The sequence below is a fragment of the Anarrhichthys ocellatus genome, unplaced genomic scaffold (assembly GCF_004355925.1).
Source record: "Anarrhichthys ocellatus isolate YVR2014 unplaced genomic scaffold, GSC_Weel_1.0 scaffold13, whole genome shotgun sequence".
In the NCBI taxonomy this organism is placed as follows: domain Eukaryota; kingdom Metazoa; phylum Chordata; class Actinopteri; order Perciformes; family Anarhichadidae; genus Anarrhichthys; species Anarrhichthys ocellatus.
The window spans coordinates 6,493,324-6,514,309 of NW_022280043.1; the positions used below are offsets into that span (position 1 = coordinate 6,493,324).

The 20,986-nt window shown below is 38.6% G+C and overlaps 2 protein-coding genes across 5 annotated transcripts; both read right to left on the reverse strand.

Annotated features, from left to right (window-relative positions):
* Positions 1-310: 310 nt before the first annotated feature.
* Positions 311-7,949, reverse strand: LOC116386941 (nectin-2-like). Of its 4 annotated transcripts, XM_031853551.1 has the most exons (8): positions 7,914-7,949; positions 5,094-5,140; positions 4,889-4,961; positions 4,238-4,561; positions 3,889-3,991; positions 3,033-3,067; positions 2,889-2,944; positions 311-2,738 (listed from the first exon to the last, which is right to left on the reverse strand). In XM_031853551.1, exons 3-8 carry the CDS (start codon positions 4,950-4,952, stop codon positions 2,559-2,561), a joined length of 762 nt encoding a protein of 253 aa, XP_031709411.1. In that variant the 5' UTR covers positions 4,953-4,961; positions 5,094-5,140; positions 7,914-7,949; the 3' UTR covers positions 311-2,558. The 4 variants fall into 4 exon arrangements, with proteins under 4 accessions (XP_031709411.1, XP_031709413.1, XP_031709412.1 ...); XM_031853553.1 differs by lacking the exon at positions 7,914-7,949 and having other exon boundaries at positions 3,889-3,928; positions 5,094-5,218; XM_031853552.1 differs by lacking the exon at positions 7,914-7,949 and having other exon boundaries at positions 2,889-2,938; positions 5,094-5,218.
* Positions 7,950-8,254: 305 nt separating this feature from the next.
* On the reverse strand, positions 8,255-19,522 carry LOC116386676 (hemicentin-1-like). The gene is given in 14 exon segments (XM_031853085.1): positions 8,255-8,328; positions 8,478-8,726; positions 8,898-9,173; positions 9,684-10,004; positions 10,087-10,260; positions 15,323-15,577; positions 15,835-16,107; positions 16,201-16,467; positions 16,784-17,062; positions 17,222-17,491; positions 17,601-17,882; positions 17,973-18,239; positions 18,421-18,699; positions 19,174-19,522. Coding segments are annotated over 14 exon segments (3,615 nt in total).
* Between the last annotated feature and the right edge of the window lie 1,464 nt (positions 19,523-20,986).

Consider the following 20,986-nt stretch of genomic DNA (forward strand, 5'->3'; position numbering starts at 1 on the left):
AAACCGGTTTAAGGAGTGTGGAAACAAATCTCCTCTTCCCGACACTCTCACAGCTGCTGTTGCTTCACACACATTCACCATCGTGTTTAACACGTGCCATAAAGTGTTCCATCATAAAATCTTTCATTTTCAATTCCTTTTTTATTCAAGAATCAAACTATTTACATCAAGTTATCATCAAGGAGACCAGCCATTCATCACCATGGACAACTGACCCACTGAGACAAAAACCCACTTTTACATGACAACATAAAACAATTCATGTCGTCTGTATCAGAATGTAACTTGGCCAGACCTGGTGCTCCCCCCCACCAGAGTCAGAAGGTGACTTAGTTGGCTTTTTAGTATCATGGATGGATTTACGGAACAGGCCTACCGGGCCCAGGCCCACAGGCTCTGTAAGAAGTGGCTGTTAAGATTTCTTGTTGGAAATTCAATCAAATTAAGTTGCTACAAAGAGACACAGAACGACTACAAAGAGACACAAAAAGACCACAGATGAATAAAAAACCATAAAGACTCAACCGAGACTCAAAGTAAAATGATCTGCGTTACACTGAGACATCATCCCTTCCACAGTGTACATTTTTGCTTATTGTTTGTCCTCAGAGTTTAATTTCTTAACAGCTGACAAAAATGTGTGGCTCAATCATTCTCACTTGTACCACAGTGACACGTCTGCATTTCTTCTTCTCATATCTGAATAACATGACGGCTATAGAAATATTTTCATAATGCACTTCCTTTAAACTGCATTTGTCTGATCTTTATCCATTTTTTGCCATGAAAGAACTCTACTGTACATTAAAAAAAAAGTGTTATTCAGCAACAGTAGCCTGTTTTTAAAAATAGGGACAATTTGCAGAATTTCTACTGTTAGTTTTCTAATATTATGACAACACAAAGTGAGTAACTACATAACAGATATGATCTCACACCTACAAAACACGACTGTCAGGAAATGCTGCTAAAAACAAGCTGGTAACATAAAAGGACTGTTGGTAATGTTGAGCAACTGTAAAAACCATATTTTGTCACCTTCTCACTTCAGGCACGCTCAGACTGCAACATCTGCAAACAGGACTTTGCACAACAGACTTAAAGCAGACAGAATATTGTATCGGGTCAAATACTACTACAAACATTACCAGTATCGATGCTGTTGGAATATATAGAGTATTGTATCATAATATGCAATTATTGTTTTTGGTTCAAAGCTGCTGCAAGTTTTAAAAAAATTGGCAGGATTAGAAACTAATTAAGAATTTGTAAGTAAAACCACAACAACTCCAGCCTTCCTCTTTGACTCAAATCTTGTCAACCTAAAATAAGCTCAAAAGCAAGCGGTACACATCAGTCTCTAAACATCATGATGTCAGATTTCGTTGAATCGCAACAAAAGGGCAATTAAAGTTAATACTACTGCAGAAAGTGAGCAACATTTTGAAGTGCCTAAGCACCTTCAGCTCACGCTGGTGTTGTATTGTTAAGTTGGTTCCCTATTTGTGTAATTTCATTTTTTTACTTCCTTTTTTGTCTTTTTTTTTTTTTTTTTTTTTTTTTTTTTTTTTTTTTAAGCAATGGAGGAATAGGAACTTTGTGTAATGACATCTATTGTGACCACTCAGCCATGTTGTCATGGTTCAGGTGTTTGTCCTCTGCACGGCATGGCTTTAAAATAAATAGTTCACCTTGATAAAGTGTTGGTGTGCCAGTTTCCACTATTCCTACCTGCAATATACGACATTCAGAGCATTAATACAGCACCAAACGGCTATTATCGATGTAAAGATATAGTGGAGTAATGTCTACCTGAGCAGCTCGACACCTATTCGATGGGTGGTCATGCAATTTGTAACAGATATTCAAGCTCCCTAGAGGATACATTCTCACATATGTATTGACATGAAATGTGGCACAAATATTCATTGTGCCCAAACGATGTATCCTGCTGACTTTGGTAATATTTTTACTTTTCCAGTAGCGCCACCATGCGATTTACTTTTTAGTTCCTTATTAGATTATCTCAATTATTTCTGAATGGATTGCTGGGCATTCATGGTTCCCAGAGGATGTATTGGAATAACTTTGATCTCCTGACATTTTGTGGCATCATCTGATTTCTATTGTCCCAATAATCCTCAGCTGTACTTTGTGTTTAGTGCTAATTAGTAAATGTTTGCATGCTAAAATGTTAAACCAATACAATGAAGATGGTAAACCTGCTAAACATCAACATGCTAGCATTGTCATTGTAAGCATGTTAGCATGCCGATGTGAGCATTTAGCTCAGTACAGCCTTACAGAACTAATGGCATGGTTATAGACTCTTATTTTTTTTTAAGAATACCACAGCTAATAAAAGTGCTGCGGACTTGGTGAAAAACACGTTTCCTTTTTTTCTGCATCACCTGCTGTAGGGGAAACACAGGTCCATGGGAAAACAATATATGAGAGCATGTACAGAAGTTCTGGAGCACTCACAAAGGTTAGATTTTATTTTAAAAGCGGTTGATCGGCTGATCAATTGTGCTAAATGCAACTTGCATACACCAGCTTTAAGTTGTTGGGGTTTTTTTTGCACTCCTCTTTACTTGGGTGTACATTTCATCATATTTGGGCTGCTGGCGCAAAATTAAGACCTCTGAGTACGTGACATCGTCTGCTGTGTGTTTCTCATTGGATGACAGTGCCGAATGTCTTGATCGCTTGAGCTTCACGTCAGAATAGACCACATCCTATGAATAAGTGTGAGAAAGTGTTTAGGTGGAGGCCTGCTCAGTTGTATCATTATGTTGCTTTGGTGAAACAACAGCAGCATAACAACATTTAATTTGACTGAAATTTATCGAACTTGAATTCAGACATGTGGTTTCAAACCAGCTCACCTCGTCTCTTATAAGAACGGATGGCCTGGCCACATCCGTCACGGGACCATCTGTATCTGAAAGACAGACACGCTTTAAGTCAAGGGAACTGAAACACGTAAAAGATATAAATCCATCAGATGTGGAGAGCGCTTTTGTTCTCACCAATGTAGACACGTTGCCGGACCGTAGGATCACATCTGAGTGAAGGAATCAAGAGTCCTGTGATTAGTTGCATGATCTAAAGTGACTTTTCTTTCTAATTCTAAAAACTTTTTGTATAAATGATATATTTACAGAAGACCTGAGATGCAAGTGAGAAAAAACAACTGATCATTCATTTAAGTTTATCCTGGCAAAACCTTTTTTCACCTTAAGTCATAAACACAAGAGAACAATTTAGATTTTCCTTCTAGCTTCCTTCATTTTTATTAAATTTTTTACGTCTGTGAAACAGGTGGGGAAAATAATTTTGTTTTTGTTTTTCTCACTTGCACTCAGTGCTTCTATATTTCTTCTTGAATATATACTTTTTTAAATGACAAAACAAGACACGTTTTGAGTGAACTGAATAGAAAATGAACATCCTCTTAATTTAAACTAAATCTCTCAAGAACAATTATTCTAAACACGAGAGAACATCTATCTTAAAGATATGTTTAAAAATGAAGGGGAAATGCATCTCAGGAAAATGAGTAAATCTATGGAACAATCTTGACAATGACTAAAATATGTGTAGTACAATGCAGAAAATCAAATAGAATACAGTAGAATATTGAAAAATGATCAAATAAATAGAAAAGAATGGCTGCCTGACAATAAATACAAAAACAATGCATAGTTATCCTATGCATGTACTAATGTAATTTACCGTCTGTCTTCCAAAATAAAGAACAAGAAGTTCAAGATCCTCATAAATATTACCGTCCACTTGACAGATGTAGTTGTTGTTACAGTATTTAGAGGATGTTTAAGTTTCTTTTCTACAGCTTCTATATTTCTATGCTACGCACACACTCACCTTCTGATGAAGATCAGGTAAACGATGGCAGCCATGATCACTAACGGCACAATGACAACAATCACTATAGCTGACACCAACCCTGATGATAATTGCATCTGTTCTGATAGAAGAAATATGGCCGTGATTATCCCTGAGTGTCTTAAATTAATGGAGTTCATATTATCCTAATTCATTTATCATTAATTTGTGTAGTTGAGACAAACAATGTATTTAGTAAGAGGGACGGACAAGTGATGGACAGTAAAATTAGAAAATATAAAACAAGATATTGTATTCAGATTTAGTTTCTGGCTTGGAGTAATGCTGATGTTGAAGATCTATCTTCATGTTAATATTTCTTACTCACCTTGAACATGAAGGTTGGTGGTTCCTTCAAATGACCCACGAGGAAAGACTGCAATGCTACAGATGTAAGACCCTGCATCTCTCATTTCCACATCTCGAATGATCAAAGATTGCTCTTTAATCTCCACTCTCTCCTTCAGAAACGATTCTGAAACATTAACTCCATATACACTGTTGGAAACAATGATGTTGATTTTCTTTCCATCTGGTTGTTCGAGCTCCCACTGAACCTGAGAAATACTATCGTTTGGTCCTGGGATGAATTGACATGGCAGGGTGACATCATGCCCGAGGTATCCCGTCACTTTGACTTGTGCTTCAAGAACTGCAAAAAAATAAGGTGATATGGTAACGGGAGATTTCATTCATCAATCAAACAAAAACTTAATTATTTATAATTTCCCCTTATTTTAGATATATATGGAGTCCCCCTGTGGTTTCTAACATATTGTATGACAAGTGTTAAGTACTGTTGACTTTTTAGAGGCTGTGTAGCAAAACTAACAAACTTATTCACATTACTGAGTATTTAAAAAAAACTGTACTATTTATAGAACTATCTTAAACAGAAACATTTTAAATTATTTAAACCAATATTATCTTATTTATTATGTATCATAACTTTTAAAAAGTTTAAAACATTTTCTCTTACCTGGGAGTAATGTAATGAAAATCACCTTCAGAAGTGTGAAAGGTGATTTGCTGCAAGTTTCCATTGTTCGTAACTACAGGCGGTGGACAAAATTACAGAAACGCATTACAATTCAACACAATAGGCCTACTGCTTCTTTTTTTTTTTTTTTTTTTGTTTTTTTTTAAATCAGCTTTTAAGTCAAATCAACATGAAGGAAACTTACAGTTACAAAGAGGCAGATCCGTCGAGCTGGTGCTTCAGTAGAAAACTCTGAAAAAACAGTAAAGCCGCGTCAGAAAGGTCTCAAAGAATGATTACATGTATACAGAGAACAAGAAGCATGCGCAAAGAGGAACATACTCTCAACCAGTCTATCACCAACACAGACTGACGGACGTGCGGTTTATACAGACTGCGATTACAACACAGAGCTGCAAAACCACGGCCTCACCATGACACTCACTATAAATAAAAAGTACTGTAAGGTGTATGCAGTATTTTGTCGACTCCCTGTATATTCCTCAAGCTTAAAGTTACATGATGGAACATCCAGAGGCATCTTCCTCAAAAGCTGTCTTATAATTATTAAAACGACTCGCCAAAGAAAGAAAAGAGGATATGGCCATTACAACGGTAGGAAGCTTCTTTCCATCTCTCAGCACTTTATCAAAACGCAACTCTTACAGGCCGATTGTTTCACTTTTGAGTGATCAAGGCTGTAATTTCAAAGTAAGCAGTGAGCCTAGTTTATTCCTCTTTGGCTCCCTCACAGTATCCACCAGTAGCACAGCGACCTCGTGTGGTCAAAAGGTGATAATGCCGTTGAGAGAAACACTAATGTGATGTTGACACCATTTTTTTTTTTTTTTCTTGAGAATTTAATAGTTTACTATTTGAACACAGTAATTCACAGATAAGCAGGACTGAGTTATGCTTTGTGGATTTGTATCAATATGAGAAGCTTTGCATCATCGCTCACTGATTTTAAAAAGTATCCAGATGTCCCTTTTTATGGTGGATCAAATTCTCAGATCTTTTTCCTTGTGCTGTCAGCCAAAAAGCAAAAACCATATTTTGCTTCATACAAGCTGTTTTTAAAGTGTGATAGCAAACTCAAAACATGATTTTCTACATTGTTGTGGTGTTCATCTTTCCTGGAGATGAAAGTAGAAATGGAGCCGATATATGTAATAATAATGATTGATTGGATATTTTGTTTGTACGTGTAGTCCTTGTGATATGTATTTTTATATTCTATAAATGTAACCTCTACCCTGCAGTTTGATGTCAGATTTGCAATGAGCTTGTGTTCCCCTTATATATGAGGACATTTGCAAGACTTGGTGCTGAACGGAGCATAGCTCGTCTCCTCATATCAACATCTTCATAAATGTGAGATAATGTGTTTGTGTGAGTTAAAGAGAATCAAAAGAGGGAAACGTGAAATGTTTACATAGATGCCATTTAGCTTTAAATTAAATAATACATTGAACAAGATGCAAATTTGCATCTTTCCAAATATTTTCTGATAAGTTAATTAAGGTTTAGCTTAATCAGGTTTGTGATTGCTGTTTGGACAAAATGATTGTTGTGGCTTGATGGTTTTTGGAGACATTGAGTCAGATTTGGTCCTTTTTTATTGATGCCTAATTCCAAAGACTGATAATGCTATGTAATATCCTTTTTAATTCTGCGTACTTTGTGCAGATTTCACCCCATGTACTCGGTTTGTTTCGCTTTGCTTGACAGTTTTAGTTGAGATACTGGATGATAACAGTGTGAGGAAACAAAAGAGCATAAAGCAGAGCACTGCATTACTTGTATAGCTGCTCACCAGTGACCTCGTGTCAAGCCTCCTGGTAGGAGCTGCATCTCAGAAAAGTGATGTAGAATTATCTCCACCAATCAGAGTCCCTGGATAAATTAGCCCCAGGTGTTCAAGAGTAATCGGGGTCAGGGATGCAAAGCTTTGCCTGTTTCAGTTGGTGGAACTCGGCTTGTTGCTGGTCTTTCGGGACAAGACAGGAATAACAACTGCAACAGGCAGCTCTGCAGCCTGAGTTACAATCCTCTAAGTCAAAGCACACAATATGTTTCCATCTTGGAGACTGTGGTGCATTAACATTGTGAAAGTGATGGTACAGTGTCAATAGTTAGAATTACAGCAAATACAGCTTTGCGTCTCCAAGAGACATTACTCACTAATATATTACTTTTGGTACATTTTTGGCAATAATACTTTTGTATTTTTTTTTTTTTTTTTACCTCAGGATGATTTTGGATGCAGGACTTTGCTGTGAAGTATTTTGGCATTGAAGTATTACTACCTTTTACTTAGTGTCAATCTTGAAGATCTTCCTTTAAATGCATGTCTATTAAATCACTATCTATCGCACACAATGGTGACTGAGCCGATGGCCCACATGGTGAAATTATTACAATATTTATATATTTGCAGTATCACAAACTGGTACTCATGTTTTTCTCTATTTTATACACACAAAATATGGAACCGTGTCACAATTCAGAAAACTTAAAGCTCATTTTTCAAAAGACTCCAGATTTCTACACTTGAAGCACAATTCCATGGTTTTCACTCATAGAGAAATTGTTATCTGACCGGACTGAAATCTGAAGGATTACCACTTCAAGTAAAGGATCTAAAAACGTTTTAGTCAATGTGACACTTCATCTCACAGCTTAATTCACAGGACCTGAAAGTAGAGTTGATGTGTAGGGCTGCAGTTAAAATGTCGATAAATAAAATGTCGCCTAATTCCTAAACAGGTTTTAATTTTTTAAAATTCAAATGTTGAGATTTATTTCACGGTGTAAACAGGAATAATATTTGGCACAAACTAGCTTTGTCTATTAAATGTCACTTCTTTCAGCAACATCATCCTTGGCAAATTATGCATTTACAGTATACATGGATCATTTTTCATCAACACAGGATGCAAATATGCATTATACAGTTTGATATAAGAGAAAAAAACAACGTGGAACAATCGCACCTGCATATTATCACCCACACAAACTCTACCTCAACTCTCTTGTTGAGGGCACAGGGGTTTATTTGACTTCTCCCAAAGTGTGTTTAATGAAGACACACGGATAGTTGTTTTTCCAAATGTGAGAGTTTCCACTTTGTCTCACAAATGACGAGCTGTAACATTAATGTCTCTTGAGTCAAATAAACATGTAATGTGCAGCACATTGTTTATTGATTTTGATCGGGGTCCTTGGCCATGAGAAAAATGCATCAGCGACGCAAGAAACTGAGGAAAACAACAACAATGTAAATTAGTACGATGGTGAAAAAGAACAAAAGGATAAAACAGATATATCATCTTATTTTAGATTAATCTCACCTGCTACTCCCTCTTACATTAACCCTCTCAGAATCAGTGTGCTGATGAGCAGCAATAAAAACGACCAGCGGGGAGCACAGCAGGATGCTTTATGGAGTAAAAAAGACAACAATCATCACCACTTGCAATCGCCAGCTTGCTTTAAAATGTAGAAAACACTGTCAAAATGCATATGTTATTGACAACTAACTGAATGCATCACTTTCCTGACTCTATTGGAAAAAGAAATGTCTCACCTCTCAGATTCAGAACCGTGGAGTTTTCCATCATTGTCACCATATTTGTGGCGGTGCAGGTGTAATTCCCGACGTTTTCTGCCTCCAACCTCTCTATGATGTACATGGAGTCATTTACATTTGTGTGATTGCCGTTCAACATCCAGCTGAAGTTTGCTGGTGGGACGGAGTCTGCTGTGCACTCCAGTGTGACTCTCTGGCCAAGTGCTGCTGCTGCTGGACCAGTAATCGATATGTTATGTGGTCCAACTGCACAGAGAAGAGAAGTACAAGTATTAAGGTCCTTGTGAAAGTACTAATATTACATTTCACCACTGTATAAACTGTACTTTATTAGAGCTATAACTGTAATACAGTCTTCAGTTTCTTTTTCTTTTCCTAATAAATGGTTACTAGAAGTGTTGAGTGAGCAGTACTCACAGTTGACAGTGAGATCATGGGCCACAGTCATGGTGCTGACTGGGTTGCTGACTCGACACTGGTAGGTGCCGTGGTTGGAGCTGTGAACAGGATGCAGGAACACCGTCTTGTTGTCCATGGAGAAGGTGACTCTGCCACTCGGGTGGAGCGGCTGATTGTCCTTGGTCCACACTCTGGTGCTGATGGAGCCGAAAGCATCGCAGCTGAGGTTGGTGGAGCTTTTGTCTTCTATCAAGACGGCTGCGGGGCTGCGGATGATGGCTCCAGTGATCAGCGCTGGCAGAACATAAAGAGTGTCAATACAATGAGTAAATGGATGAATGAGTGAAGGAATGTCTGCTCTCTATCTACAATTGTACTGATCCTTGATTTTAGATTTTTTTTTTTTTTAACATTTCTTTTTTTTCTAATTGCTATATTTCACACTAGTCTTGAGAGAAGCTACACTGCATTTCATGCCGAGCATTGTTTGTGAACGTGACGAATATGACCTATAAATCCTTGCAGGAACGTGATGCATTTACAGGAAAAGGAGTGAATAGAATAACTGATTTATTGTTTGGATCGGCTTGGAAAAGGTCTCATTCTTCGCAGGATTGCTGTATTGGGTTGGATTAGATATTCCAGCAGTGTCCACCGCAAGTCTTGCAGTATCAAGAGATATGGATTAAAATTGTATGAATGATAAATCAATTGTCCTTTTGGGGATGTCACTCATTTCAGAAGAATTATTTTCAAGTGACAGACATTTCTCTGATATTTTAAACTTCACAACATTACACCCACCATACACATTCAGTATGGTCGATCCCTGTTTCTGCAGCACTTTGTCTGGTATGATGGTGACGGTGTACTCCCCGCTGTCCTCTAGGACCAGGTTCCTGAGCTCCAGGGCCCCCGTGGCTCGGTCTAATGAGATCCTGTTGGCATGTCCGGGCCCAGTGATGTTGGTGCTGGTGGAGGTGATGATGTTCAACCCTTTGAAGCTCCAGCTGACTGAGAGGAACGGACTCTCAGGAGGTGTGAGGGTAGTGGTGAACTTCACTTTGTCCGCTACAGCTCCGCTCAGAGGCCCCGGGGGTAAGATACCATCACCTACACACAAACCTAAATTTTTTTTTTTTTTTAATACAACAAACCAGACAATCATGACACAAGCCCATCAAAACATCATCGGGATTTAATTTACCTGATAAAGCAAGCGCCAAACAAACGGCAGTCCTGAGCATCTTGATGTCCATGAAGACTAACGTGACGTTGTCTCTCAGTCCTCTTCGAAATCTAAAACATGGAGCGTCACAGGTGCTCCTGCTCTTCTTATAACGTCCAACAGTGACGGCACAGGACCAACTCCAGCCCCCCACTCAGTAATGAAAAGCACAAACACAGTTTACGATGCCACTGTGTAAACACACCAACGCCTGTAGGTATGAGTTCAGTCAGAGGTTACCGAAAGACTCGGGTGGAGGAAGAAATTAGTTTTATGTAGAAATGTCCATTGACCAGAGAAATGGAGGTCAGCAGTGTTTAAAGAAACCTTGACATGGTATTGGTAATCGGTGCTTTCCGTAAAGCACCGATTTGTAATTTCAACACAATAAAGTATGAAGGGACGTAATCTTCTAACAATTAACTAGTAAGCCACTGAAATAAAAATCTTAAATTAATGATTTTCTGCCGATTTTATCCTGCCGGAGGTCTCATCAATAAAACAATTCTTATAATTCAAGTTCATCTTAAAGCAATTAGCAGTTTAATAGCAGTTTAATAGATTTTCCAAAATCCAACCAATTTCAGTAAAGTTACTCAAATGACTGACTAGTCCTTTGACAATGTGTATCGGAAGTCTGAGTCATGGTGGTGGAGGCCTGCTGTGCATCAGTTTTATGAGCTCTTCGGTGAGTGCTTTTGGGTCTCTTACAGGGTGGTGTTTGAGGAGCAGCAGTGAGGCGTAGCATTCCTCGATTAGGAGGATCAAAGACATCCAGGAGACACTTAACCTCCTTCAGACAGCTTTGCAAACACGTCTCTTGGTTCAATATTTGCAGACGGACTGAATTTTTAATTTATTAAAAATGGAGATATTTCATTTCGTGTCTCTATGTATGTTTGCGTTTATTATTGCCGTTTTCACAAACCTCTATCCAGAATAGATCCCAGTCTGATAAGTGGCAGTCCAAATACTGAGACCCAACCATTGAATCATCGGAAACAATGAGGCATTCAAAATGTGTCGCATGTGTCTATAACTCCTGACCTGTGAATGTACAGAGCGGGAGGTGAAATGTCAGAATGCGTCATTGTGGACTCTCAATAACAATGTGCTTTGGTAAGTGGCACTCAAAGTGTAAATATAATGTCACTCAACCTCTGCTGTCACACTGGGAGCGATGGAGTTAATATGGCTCATAAGGTGCTGACGGATTGACAAGAGAACTTATCCTTCTAGAAATGGTTCTCAATGTCTAAAAATAAAATCCAAAAGGAATTACTCTCCATGGACAAATTATTAACTGATGCTTTATTATAAAACCATGTCCCTACAGTCAAAACTGAATCAAGTGTAACTGGTCCACAAACTCATTTCTTACAAAGCTGAATTTCACAACTATAGTTTAGTACAGAAACCAAAGTTTTTTTGTGATGCAAAATACATTCTTACCAATGTAGTCATGCTACATCTCTAAGTTTCTATGAGCTCTGAATGGATCCCTTGGCCATTTTCCAAGTCTATGAAGTTTACTTAATGTAAACGAGAAGACCACAGTTTAACAGACAGACGCAGTTTACAGAAGTTTAACTTTGTGATTCCTGAACAAGAAAAAAAACATTTTCAGTAGAGAATCTGAGTTGTATTTTGGGTTTGATTTTGATAAAAAGATAAAAAGCTATTTAAAAAGTCATTACTTTTTAGATCTTTCAACCGGGTTGACCTTTGACCTCTACAGAGTGCAGCTACTGCCAAGTCTTATCTTTTTTAACTGGGTTAATATTTTACAGCAGAGAAAAGCCACTGTTTTGCATGTCAGATAATCCTCAGTATTTACATAATTACTGTATGTCGCCTGACTGACTGCCTCCAAATCACAAAACATTATGCCACCAGCTTTAATAGAAGTGCCAGTGATGCTCTGGACTTTAGTGTCGGGAGCTTTTCAAATTCTATCACTTGATTAAGCGATAGAATAAGAAAGCTAATCGATCAGGTCATTTAATTTCAAAATGTTAAATGATACTACCACTAGTACTACTACTAGTAGTACTACTCTTACTCTTGAATGTTGCTAGAGGATGTCATTGTATCCAATAATCAGTAACTGATGTAGGAACCTGTAGAGTAACACTGTGTTTCCACTTCTGCATTTTCTTGCAGTCAAAGGAGAGATGGAACTCTGTGTTGAGTTAGATTATTTAAATGTTTTTTTCTTTTTACATGAGACAAATTGTCTTTGTTGTTTCATATCTGCTATTTGCATGTTTTATAATTTGGTATAAAGGTAACATCAGATAGAACAATGGATGCAGACTCAATGGTGCCAGAATGCAAAGAAACCATTAGTATATATTTCTATGCTCTGTGACGTGCCTCCTGCTCCTATGAGATCACACAAAGTCACCATATATTAGGGTTGCTCTAGTAACTGCAGAGATTACATACAGTATTAGCCTGGTTTGTACAATGAATGACTGCATCCTCATTGTGCCAACTTTACCCTCGTCACAAAACATGCAGCGTGTTTGTGTGTTGTGCTTCCAGCCCTCTGAGCATGAGCTCTGAAGAGATAAAAATATTTTTTTGTGTTTTCATTAAATAATCCAATTCACATTTCACAGAGACTGAACAGTTGACTGAGATCCGTTGTGACATTCTTCTGTCCTTGTCCTGATCTGCCTGTACCTTGTAGATTTGTGTTTGTAATAGTAATAATCTAACGATAATAAAGATAAGATTTGACCTGACAACAGGTGAGAGCTGCTATTGAAGAGGGCTCCATAAATTCCTTTGTGTTGGACCTGACCGGCTCGATACACATCTGTAGGGTCAAATGCATAAGTTCATGTTGTTGGTAATAAATAACAAAGTCCATTTATTTTTTTACACAACAGGTGACATAAAATATTTATTATAGACATAAATGATGAACTTAGTAACAGTGCTCTATATAGTCCAGTTGTAATATTTAACAAGACTGATGGTGTGATGATCTACAAAGCACTGGGACCTTTTATGAACATTTCACATATTGTCAGAAATATACTAATTAGACAAACGATATATATTACTCTCTCCTTTAATTTAGCAAAAATACCTAAATGCTACAGTTGTCTATATGACATGCCTGTTTTGACAGAAGAGACTAACATCACTTTTGATGATGAAAGAAAAGAGGAGTTCAATTACCTACATATTTTTGTGTCACTTGAATTATAAAATTGTTTCATCTTCAAGGCCACAATAACTGAGGAGACAGTCATTTGTTTTCTCTATCTAGGGTTTTTCTCAGATTACGCTGGGCAGAGGACATGTCACCAGTTCACCAATTGATAAACACTCTTATAATAATTCAAACCTGTTGCCAAACAAATCCCCAACCCACACTTTTGAAAGATTAACTCAAAGTATTTTATTACTTGATAGACTGAGCATTGTCAAAAAGCCAAGTTTAAATTGTAGTGCACAGTGGACTAACTGCATGTGCAGTGTGTGCCATTATAGAATAAGTAATGGTTTCAGTAAAACTTAATTTACATAGGACTTTTCAAAACTCATGTTACAAAGTGCTTCATATTTAGATGTTTAAACATGCATGTATGTGTATATAGACTGTATGTGTGTGTTTAAACATCTAAATATGAAGCACTTTGTAATATGGGTTTATATACTGTATATCATATACAATCTGCCAGCTCTTAGAATGTTTAAGTTTAGGCAACTACAACTGCTTAGTTAAGGTTTGCAAAAGCTTTTGGTCATTGTTAAAACTCTATGTATAGAGCTAGAATCAGCAGGCCAATAGCTTAGCTTAGCATAAAGAATGGAAGCAGGGGGACACAGCAGGCCAACAAACAGAGCGTTTGCCTATACCAGCAACTCTAAAGTGACAGCAGTGCATGGCTGCATCTGCAGAGATTGGTCGTGTTCAACAGAAGTGAAGGATTTAATCCCAGTAGTTCAACCCAGAGACGATTACAGCAGATACCAGGTTACCAGTGCTGCCTGTCTTAACGTTGTTGTGGATTTATGATGGTAAAACCATACAGGAGTCACTGGGGATCCAGATACAGTGTTTATTGAATATACACACATATTTACATGTATAATAATAGACACATCCTTTACTTTGTTTCAATGGTTGCTATTATTCTAATTATTTACAGTGTTTATTATATTACATTATGCATACAGTTGGTATCTATTTTGAACAAATTCTTATTGTAAAACCAGGTTACACAAATGTTGCAATGAAGATGCATACAACATTAAACTCGGCACAGTGAAGAGTAGTCTGAGAGGCAGAACATGGTTGGGTTGAATAAATACAATAATACAAAAAACTATAAAACTGCTGTTTTTCTTTGAGACTGTTGGTTTTGGGAAGGCTTCTTATTTGTGTTTGTTTCCCGATTTTATTTATGCTGGAAAAGTGAAATGATTGGAGAGATATGGAAATGTGGACTCAAAGAAATGTGAATGTTCTCTCTTTCAAAATAAATATATCATTCAGTCACATTCAACTCACCGTCAAAAGAGGTCAAGCCATTCGATGCTGTTACTGAGAGCGTATACACGTCTGAACGGTTCTCCCTCACACTTAATTTTTCTGAGGTTCAAAGCAGAAGTTTGTTAAATCTCATGATTCATTAGGTCACTTTTATGATTGAGGAATAGGTATTTCCATTGTCTTAAAAGATAAGAAAGGAGATGTTAGATCAGGTGAACACTTATCTTTTCGACGTGCTGCATAATTGCTTTTGACTCTGAAAAATTAAAATAAGGGCTTGTTAAGATGTAAGTCATGTGTTTTACTCAAGTAAAAGTAAAATACTTTATTACATTAAGAATCCTGCGTTCCTGCGGTACATTTCCCCTGAAATGTATTGGAATAGAAGTGTAAAGTAAAAGTTTAGTAAAAGAAGTATTTGTAATTTAGTACAGTACTAAATTGTAAATGTACTTGCTTACAGCATGCTTACCTATTCCTTCTTATCATACAATAAACAATTGTTCCACACGCAATTGCAATAATTAGAAGACATCCAAATGTTATGATTGTAGCCTTCCCAGCAGCAACTGAGCAGTCAGTCTGAAAAATCTGGAAAAGAAACATGAAGAATATCCTAAATGCATTTCTCCTAAACACAGAGAAAAATACACGTCTCATTGGGATATGTTTCTCTGTCAGTTTACTTGTTTTTATACATACCTCCAACAGTTAACTTGTGGCTCACTGTTTGACTCAGCCCTGTGGCGGCGTTGACAGCAGTGCAGGTGTACGTCCCACCGTCAAAGCTTCTGATGGAGGGGATAATGTACACAGACTCCTGCATGCTGGTTGGCTTTCCATCATAAAGCCATGTGAACGTTGGAGCTGGTACGGACATAGTGGAGCAGTAAAGCATTGTGAAATCTCCGACACGCACTGTTTTAGGTGCTTTGATGGCTATGTTGTCAGGTCCATCTGTAAACAAAACAAACCAAAGAGTCAGATTGTTTGAGGACACTGTAGTTTGGCTGTATTCGTGTAGAGGATGTGTCCATGATTTTTTTTCTGTGTTATATTTGTCTTTCAGTCTTTAGAATCAGATGTACTGTTACAGTTGTGAGTCTTTGAACAATATGCTGGGGACATCTCTATGTATAACAACTGAGAATCACAATTATAAAGTAAAGTAAAAGTGGCAATACTTGGCACAAGTCCCTTTGTCATAAACTTACACTGGATGAAAAGATTCACCGGTTGGCTGGTTTCAATAGTGGCACCATTCGACACGCTGCACCTGAACGGTCCCCGGTCGTAGCGGGTCAAATTAATTATAGTGAGAGTGGAGCCTCCATCAGTGAGCTGAACTCTCTCACTTTCTTTAACCTCAGAGCTGCTGTTCAGCCAGAGGAAAGAGAGGAAGGAGACGGAGCAGGACAGACTGACGGAGCTGCTGAACTCCACCAAGTCTGTGTTGTTTGAAGCCACCACCACATTGGAGACCGGTGCTGTGAAAAATAGGTAAAAAGAGACTAGCAGCAAGTCAAGAATTAAAAACTTAAAGCCATTGTGTTGGAACCATTTAACCGATTCTAACTCACTCGGTACAGAGACAGTTGCAGGCTGAGATGTTTGATTTCTCAGGGTTTTGTTGTTAAAGGCCAGACAGCTGTAGCGTCCATTCTGACTCATCTGAATATTCATCAGTCTGAGCTCTGGTCCAGTACCAGACAACAGGTCTCCATTCAGAAACCACTGAAACAGGGCAGGAGGTCTGGAGTCAGCTGAGCACATCATGCTGATGTTTGATCCTTCCTCAAAGTGTTCTTGTGACGGAGATATTTTCAAATGAATATTTTCTGGGCCATCTGGGGGAAAACGATATCAAATAGTATCTTCAACAATAAAATAACGGTTGCTTGAGAAAAGGTTGATATTGCTTCTTGCTTGGCTCAGTGTGAAGGGGTCATTACTGGTAATTGTGTCGTTACAATGCCAAACTGCATCATTAAGCTAAATGCAGCTGTCATTTACTCAGCGGCAACCAAACACGGCAGCAATCAAACAGCAAGGAGCACAATAAGTCATTTAGACAAACCCACCTGTGACATGACGGTTGTAATAATTATGTAAACGTCTGTGTGGCGTATGCACGCAGACGCTGTGACATCGGAGAGTACTCACAGTTGATGTCGAGTTTCACTGGATCGCTGGTGTAATTACTGAAATTATTGAACACATGACAAATGAATGGTCCTTGGTCGTAGCGGGTCACGTTAATTATAGTGAGAGTGGAGCCTCCATCAGTGAGCTGAACTCTCTCGCCAGCTGTAACCTCAGAGCTGCCGTTCAGCCAGAGGAAAGAGGGAGAGGATCCAGAGGAGGAGCAGGACAGACTGACGGAGCTGCTGAGCTCTGACAAATCTGAGGTGTTGGGAGTTATTACAACATTGGAGATTTGTGCTATGGGTAGAAAAGAAAAAAAATGTTGGCACAGATCAATTGTTCCGACTCTGTTTCTGCAGCAATATTGAATTGTGTACCACTTCCATGTCAAACAACACAATTAAACCTACTTATTTAGGCTCTCAGCTACAAGAAGTCCCTTTCCCCCCAACTTACACTTTAGTACAGAGACAGCTGACGGCTGAGATGTTCGATTTCTCATCGTTCTGTTGTTGAAGACCTGACAGCTGTAGTTTCCACTCTGACTCATCTGAATGTTCACCAGTCTGAGCTCTGGTTCAGAATCAGAGAGCAGGTCTCCATTCAGAAACCACCGGATCATGACTGGAGGTCTCGAGAGAGCTGAGCAGGTCAGGGTGACGTCTGAACCTTCGTCATAGTATTCTCGTGACGGAGATATTGTCAGATTGATATTTTCTGGGCCGACTGCGGCAAGAAGATATGGTCACCAATAGAATACATGGAGGGAGCAAAAAGAACATCACAGATAAGTTATGTTCGTAGCTTTGTGTGAACGTTCCAGTTAGTCACTCACATATGATGAGGAGGTTTACTGGATCACTGGTGCCGTTTCTGAAATGATTGAACACATGACACCTGAATGGTCCCTGGTCGTAGCGGGTCACATTGGCTACAGTGAGAGTGGAGTTTCCATCGGTGAGCTGAACTCTGTCACTGGCTGTAACCTCAGAGCTGCTGTTCAGCCAGAGGACAGAGGGAGAGGATCCAGAGGAGGAGCAGTAGAGGCTGACAGAGCTGCTGCTGGACTCCAAAATGTCTGTGGCGCTGGCATTTGCCTTTATATTGGATACTGGTGCTGTGGGGAAAAAGTTATTGATTAGCATTTTGGCACAGTTTAAATAATGACAGCATTCCTAGCTGCAAAGATGCACGATGAACAACCTACCCAGTACAGTTACAGCTGAGGGCTGAGATGTTTGGGATCTCAGAGTTTTGCTGTTAAAGGCCTCACAGCTGTAGCGTCCACTCTGACTCATCTCAATATTCATCAGACTGAGCTCTGGTCCAGTATCAGACACCAGGTCTCCATTCAGAAGCCACTTATACAGGGCAGGGGGCCTGGAGACCACTGAGCAAGACAGGATGACGTCTGACCCTTCCACATAGTATTCTTGTGTGGGAGATGACGTCAAAATAATATTTTCTGGGCCGTCTGCATTGTGCGACACATGGAAAGTAAACAAAAGAGTCACCAATAGAAATGTTAGTAACTTGAGAAAACGGGTATGCGGTGTGCATGGCACATAACTGTTTTGTACCAGTCAAAAGCAGAACCGCATCATTATCATTTGAAGGAGCATGCGACGACAGAGCTTTTGTGTTTAGTAACTCACAGCTGATGGAGAGGTTTACTGGATCACTGGAGCCATTACTGACAGGATTAGACACGCTGCACCTGAACGGTCCCTGGTCGTAGCGGGTCACATTGACTATAGTGAGAGTGGAGCCTCCATCAGTGAGCTGAACTCTGTCACTGGCTGTAACCTCAGAGCTGCCGTTCAGCCAGAGGAAAGAGAGAGAGGATCCAGAGGAGACGGAGCAAGACAGACTGACGCTGCTGAACTCCACCAAGTCTGTGTTGCTGATGGTCACCACCACATTGGAGACTGGTGCTGTGGGTTGAGTTGAACAAAGAACAAAGTCACAAAGGGAAGCAAAGCTTTTCTACCCTGTTGCTGTAGCAGGACATCCACTAAAAACGATGCATAATGTCAAATAACCCTGACCCCGAGTTGTGACCTGATTTACACTTGCTCCCTGTATGTCAATCAAAGTCAGGTTTTATTGAACTAATAACAGTATTGCATAAGAAAATGTCTGCGGGAAAGATACGGTATAGGTCAAAGTCATAAAGAATAGCTATGGAAAGATGTAGCTGCTTTTCAGAGGAGTCGAACACAAGAAGTTGACATTGAGAAGTTAAATTCTTTTGACTTCTGGCATTTCATCAGTTTTGAAATGATGACTTTATATTTGATTCTGTGGTCACTGCATGTGTGTTGAAGTATTACTTTAAAATGGTTGAAGGAGCAACATCTTCAAAAAAGTTAGTTTTCTGTATGTTCAACCGCGTTGCATCAACATACCATGTATGACAAGTCTACATTTTCCGTTCTGCATTGCTGCACCATTTGGAATGATGAAGATGCTGTATTCTCCACTGTCGCTGTCGGTCAGATTCCATAACTCCAGAGATCCATTAGATCTGAAGAAGGTGATCCTGTCTGTATACGTTGGTCCAGTTATGTCTTCATCAGATGAGGTTATTATATTAGAAGTACTGTGGATATCAGTAAAACTCCAGCTTACTGACAGGAATGGTGTTGCTGGTGGAGTCACTGTTGTGGTGAATGTCACCTTCCCTCCAACAGCTGCAATCAGACTGTCTGGTAGCACACCCTCGCCGTAGCATAAACCTGGAGAAGACAGTTACATTATCGGGATAAAGGTTACTGAGACTGTAAAACAACGCACCGTGGATCACTGGGGGGGAATGTAATCAAATTTAAAAACTAGCCTATTTGAAATAACAGAAACGTACATCAAATCAAATCCAGCCAACAAAACTATATATAATAAGGTTTGGATTTAGATTTTATAAAAACTCATCTGTTTAATCTAGAGTCATATTTACATGAAAATGTCATGCAACCAAGGCCACGAGAACACTAAAACATTGATGTCAAAAAAGCAATAGAGAATAGTTTTTCCTGTGCCATGCCAATTTTTAAATAATAAAAATAAACGTATAAAGGTGCATTAAAAGACTTCTCTCTTTATGTTGTAGTCTTTTAGATCCAGCTGTGACCTGCACTGCATTAAAAGTAAAAGACAGTGTAGCTGAACAGAATCTTTAATATCACACTATTAACATGTAAAACTACAATACCCAATAAAACTATGACCAGTAATAACAATCAACTGTGTTCAAATATTATTTAGAGTCCGCTCTTCAAATTCAATTGAGATAACTTGAATAATCATGACGTGATGGAGGCGTTGTATATGAAAGTGTTTATTTCTCACCTAAGATTGCTGCCAAGATGACTAACAGTATCACAGATGTTTCCATATCTCCTGCAGCCTCCGGGCGCATACAAAGTGGTTTCACAGAGGAGGTGCAGTGAGTACACTATGCGTGTTTGAGGGGAGGGGCAATGGACCTCTTCACTCGTTACAGCCTTTATTTCTTTTGAGGTGCTTTTGCAGTGACAACCAATGAGTAAGACCCATGCAATGTACTGTATGTGCAAAGCCGTTGGAGGGTGTTATTCTTATTCTTATGTGATTTGTTAGGAATCAGATTGATAAACAAACTTCATGTACACTCGTATAAATCAACAACAACATTCTGATAACATCCAGGACTGTTATTTTTTGTTGAATAATTAAAACAGGACAAAAGTTTTTAAAAGTGAAATAAAGTGCTTAACATGAACTGTACTTTACATATTATCATGAAACGGAGCAGAAAAAGCAAAGCCATGTTTCTGTGTAATCTAAAGAAGTGTTGTTTAGGAATTAAAATATTTGGACATTATGTTAACATGGTCATATTGTTTATCTCATCTGTTTCCGTCACCTGTAATTCTTTAATGCGCAGCATTTAAACTCACGCTGTTAGTGGTTTTGCTTCATTATTTGATATTATTATATTATTGGTCAATGCAGATAAACTGCAGTTTATGTACAACATGTAGATTATTGGTTGAACTTTGATTAAGAACAGCATCAGCCTTGTTTCTATTGTTACATTTTGCTTTGAGCCTGAGATAAAAGGTTATTTCTGACCACAGAGCAGAAGAGAGGTAACGTGAGATAATTCACACTGTTAAGCTAAAAATATTAACTATATATATGATGCTGTTATACAGTAGATGAAATGTATTGTGGGATAGT